This window comes from Trachurus japonicus, chromosome 12, assembly GCF_045865225.1.
Source record: "Trachurus japonicus isolate A0001 chromosome 12, Traja_1.0".
Lineage (NCBI taxonomy): Eukaryota > Metazoa > Chordata > Actinopteri > Carangiformes > Carangidae > Trachurus > Trachurus japonicus.
The window spans coordinates 28,701,210-28,706,208 of record NC_140918.1 but is presented as its reverse complement, the minus strand read 5'-3'; the positions used below and the strand labels follow the sequence as shown (position 1 = coordinate 28,706,208).

General features: G+C 44.1%; 1 protein-coding gene across 1 annotated transcript; it reads right to left on the bottom strand.

Moving 5' to 3' along the window:
* Positions 1 to 1,446: 1,446 nt before the first annotated feature.
* ier5l (immediate early response 5-like) lies at positions 1,447 to 4,483 on the bottom strand. The gene has a single exon (XM_085794166.1). It carries the CDS (start codon positions 4,087 to 4,089, stop codon positions 3,187 to 3,189), a length of 903 nt encoding a protein of 300 aa, XP_085650292.1. The 5' UTR covers positions 4,090 to 4,483; the 3' UTR covers positions 1,447 to 3,186.
* Between the last annotated feature and the right edge of the window lie 516 nt (positions 4,484 to 4,999).

Here is a 4,999-nt window from a genome sequence, read left to right as displayed (position 1 = left end):
AGCCGTGTAGGCTACATCATGAAGCAGAACCGTTGTCATTTGTCAGCAGCAGAAGAACTCAGGTTTCTGTCGTTCCCAGCTTTTGTTTTGTTGTCATTTTTATTTCCTGCAGCAAAAAGTTGTGTGTTTTAATGCAGCAGGCAGATGCCATCAGATATTAAACCCCCCTGCATCTCATTTCTGTACAATTACCCAATGCATTGTTCTCATTGCCTCATCATTTCCATTACGACCTATCTACTGCAAGTTATTATGGGTACCGGCAGCTGCAAACAGCCTGCAGAGCCTGAGCAGAGAGAGAGAGAGAGAGAGAGAGAGAGAGAGAGCAGCATGTGATGTGTCGGGGCAGAGCGATGCGAGGCAGCCAGGAAGAGGAGGAGTGGGCGGGGGAGGAGGAGGAGGAGGAGGAGGAGGAAGGAGGAGGGGTGTGAGGAGAGCTGAGAGAGTTGGAGACAGGGTCAGCTTGATGTGGCTCTGCTCTGCATACACAGCTGATATCTTCATTCATTGATTTTAAAGAACACCACCAAGTGGCACAGAGCAGAGATAACAGGACGCAAAAGTTTAGCAGCTAGGGGAGGGAATCAGGCCGGAGTGGAAAGTGCAGGCTCAGTCACACTTAAGACTTAGGTGTGAAAAATGACTTTCAGCTATTAATTACTTCCACTATTTTATAAAACAAACCTGAACGATACCATTAGATCAACCAATATTTGATGATTCATTATGTGGAATAGTATAAAAGTCCACTTAGTGGCTTCAACCACATCCCATGATGAAGTTTGCTGATGGAAAAAGCTTGATTGCAATATGTGACACATGTATGAAGGACTGTATGATATAATACAATGACTGGGTTGACTGACTATATATATAACAGATAACTGATGAGAACCATGGGATGCAGATGCCCTGAAAAAGGCTTTGTTGTACTGTACTGGATAACTTTACACTGAACCAATACTATAGAGTCAGTCCTACCTCCTTTATAGGGTTTAGATACTGTAACTAATGCTTTTATCAATGTTGAATGGCTAACTAATCTGTTGTAAGTCATTACTGTTAAGTCATTAGCTAGTGTCATAAAATAACCAGTTGTTCTTTTTACAGTTTGAGTTAAATAAACATAGATATAACATGTGAACTAATGTTCTTCAATGGCAGTGCTTTAACTACTAGCTGCTTCTGTCTGTATAAGGAAGCTAATAACCCTGTTTCTCTAGATGTTATTCTATTTCTTAAGCACATGCAAATCTGATGTACTATTGGAAAGGGTCTTTATTGCTACCAAACTAAAAAGGAATACATTGCCTTTTATTATAGTAAAGGATTCATTAAGCATCAATAAAGCCATTACTTACACCTATCTGTAAGTCTGTCTCAGTTTGACAAAGGCTTCAGCACCACACAACATGAGTCTGTGAAAAAACAACAACAATTGAAATTAAGGTTTCAATTTTTTATTAAGATTATAAATTTTTTACAAATATTTTGTGAAACAGTTGTACCCGGAAAGCTACAATTTATTAAACACAAAAATACAAGAATAACAACAAACTATGTAGAGAATGGCTGAATACTCTCTTTATTTTGGTACACATAGTGCTCATAAAGCTAATGCATGGATCCTCAGGTTATGGCTAAATCATGAGTTTGCCTTTTTAAAACAAAAGGACTAAGATCAGTCTTTTACAAAATAAAGTAAAAACTCACAAAACCAAGACATGTTGGAATCATGAATTGCTGTGAAGGCTCTGAGCAATAACTGTGATTAGAGAGACGTCAAACTGCTGTGGGGTGTGTAGTGATGACCACAGGAACAGCCCCATAACATTACAGGAATAAGTGTTGGCACTCCATCAAGTGATATGAGCTGGTTAAGACTCCATGTGTCTCCCAGGTGATCACCTAGGAGACACATGAGTCTTCTTGGTGATTTTTCATAATGACAACAAACTGCTCCGAATGTGCAAGTTCCATTTAACAATGGAGAAGGTTTTTTTTTTTCTTCTTCGTCCCAGGGCAGGAGAGACATTCCATCACTTTCTATGTACTTTCACTTCTGACAGTGGTTAGCAGTAGTGTGCATTGGACTTAAGGCAACAACAGTCAATCCATCCCATCAGATTTCAGTCACCAAAGTGTATCTGTAGACATGTATAGCCTCTCTCCCGCTGTGAAAAACACGTGGTATACATATGGCACAAACATGCTTCTCTCTCTGTCAAAACTATTTGTCATTTAAATTGCTAAATTTTAAATAGCTTTTTCTTTTTCTTGCAAAAATAAAGTTTCTTTATACATTACAGGGGGTTGGGTTGGGTTGGGGCGGGGCGGGGTGTTGGGGGGGGCCGGGGATCGGCTGTAAATGCCTGCTTTTTTCTTCCAATCAGGAAAAGCAGCACACTGATGAACCACAGTCACATGGTGTTGATGATGAAGATCAGGATGCTTTCAGGTGCAACTTCTTCACCATCCCAACTCATGTATTTGAAACACTGGCTGTATTAAAGATTACAGGATACTGAGGTTAGCCAGTGTCAGAGCTACTGTGATTTCAACATGTGTGTTTGTTTTTTTCTTTAAATGCCCTGATCAATGTTCAACACATCCAATCAAGAATATTTGCAATGTTCCAATTTTTAGCCATCTGCACAGTTCCAACTGTTTCTCTCACTTTTTTTTTTACTTGTTTGGATCAAAGTGGACAGTTGAATGAGATGTGACAGATCACAAGAAATGTGAATTTGGCGGCAATGCACAGTTTTTTTTAGAAATACATAATCACCACTACACTTGAGATATGCTGCTGTTTCTTTCCTCACTGAGTGTGCACTCTGTCTCCTCTGACCCTCCACTGGAGTTTTTGGAGGGATTCACACAACTTTTTTTTCTCGTGTTGCATTTAATTCGCTCTGACTGAAACTTATTTGACCTTGTAACAACGCAAAAAAAAAGTTCCAATACCATCTGTTTCCAGGCAGAAACGATGTTGGTGTGTGCATGGGGACGTTTTCTTTGTTAACATGCCTCTCTAAGCTTTAAACAACGATGTTCCTCAGCAGGAACTGGCAGTAGAACACTGTTCTCCATTTGGTTTGGTTTACTAATACTTGATGGAATGAGTTTTTTTTTCTTTTTTTTCTTACAACCGACCCCGGTCTCCCCTGTTATAAAGTGTTTGATTCAAAATGCCACGATCGCCCGGGTCCATGCTCCGAGACTGGCCAGGGCCTGTTTGCTACAGATCTGTTCCAAGTCCGCCTGTCTGCTCAGCAGCCCTGAAAACCCCGAGCCGAAGATGGAGATCAGGTTGGAGATATTGGAAGTGTCCGCGTAGTGGTCCGGGCTGGAGAAGGAGCAGTCCTCGCGTTTCGCTCTTTTGCGAGCGGCTGTGAAATCGCACACTTCCTCCGCGTCGGATGCGCAACAACCGAACTCGACCTTCCGTTTCTTGGCCACCGGCGTCCACTGCGCGCCCTGGCCGCACTGGAGCGCGTCACAGCAGCAGTCCTGGTGGAGGTAGCCGTTCTCCACGGTGGTCACCACATGCGTGTCCAAATCCAGCACCGTGGTTTTGTTGCAGTGCCTGCTGTTGTCTGCGGAAAACTGCTCAAAGTGGGACACCGGGGACGCCTCCATGCAGCAGCTCCGGTAGTCGGACGGCTCCGGTTCTTTGCCTCCGTCCTCGAAAGAAGGGCAGCCGACGTGAGCGCTCGCCGCCCGGACGTGCGCCGCCGCCGCGCCTCTGTGGCACGCGGAGTCGCACAGACTCAGACCCGTCTCTTCGCCGCAGAAAGCGACCCGCGCCTGCTCCTCGTCGTCCGCGTCCTCCGCGTCCAGATCCAGCGGGTTGAGCTCCTGGATCTCGTTGCAGACCGTCCTCACCTCCTCGTACTGCTGCATCCTGTAGATCTCCGCATATTTCTCCTTGATGTAGACCTGCCTGGCGTTCCTCAGCACATAGGAGACCAGCAGATTCTTGTGCAGCTTGATCCCCCCTCTCTGCGTCCTGGAGTTGTGGATCTTCATTAAGGAAATCGAGATCAAGCTTTGCGCGTCCACTGCGCATTCCATGTTGGTGATCATTAATGCGCTCCCCCGGCCCACATCAGCTGCTGTCCGCGGAGAGGAAGGTCGCCTCTCGCTCGTGTCGCTGGGAACCGTGTTGCTCTGAGAGAAAGGCTTCCAGTCAGAGCTGTGTGGAGAAACATTGGACACAACGACCCGTCTCCCTGTGAAATCCAGCGATCATTTGCAGATGCCCTGAAACCAGAATATGTAGGAGAGTGAAGCCAGCGGACCCGCCCTCTTTCGGACCAGCCAATCAGCAGCCCGAGGCTCGTTGAGTGACAGGCTGGCGCGTTGGAAATATGTCGTTCTGGGCCAATCAGCGCCCGGCGGTTCCTCAGTACTATTCAAATTCCACTCAGGCTATGTAACAGGAGGGTCCATATTTCAGCTGTCCCAGAGCGGGGACCTCCACAGCACACACACACATACACACACACTTTCCCGGACTCATCTCACACTGGAGACTTTTTAAAATACTTTGTATGATGTAAAAAGTTATGAATTTTCATATTCAATCATATGAACATTGCAAATTAGAAACAATCATAAGACTGAAAGGTGATTTTCATAAAGTAATAGTCTATGAATATTCACCTATGGCCTTTTGCAAAATATAGTGACAGTAAGTACAGTTGTTTTGCTTGAATAAAGAAAACCACTTTAAGCAAATAAAAGTGACAGTGTCTGTGTACAAACAGCTGAGGGGTGTGGGGGGGTTGTTTCATGTTATCTTCAGCTCTCTGGGACAATAGACTGTTACTGTGACATAATTTTGTGTTTCCAGTACAAAGAGGCACAAGAGCCTTTTAAATAAAATTGTTATTTTAATATTTATTGGTTATGCAAATGACACCACACTTAAATCAGTTTTCATTGGAGCCACTTTTTTCTTGATGCTTGAAATGGTTTTTAAATCATAAAACTA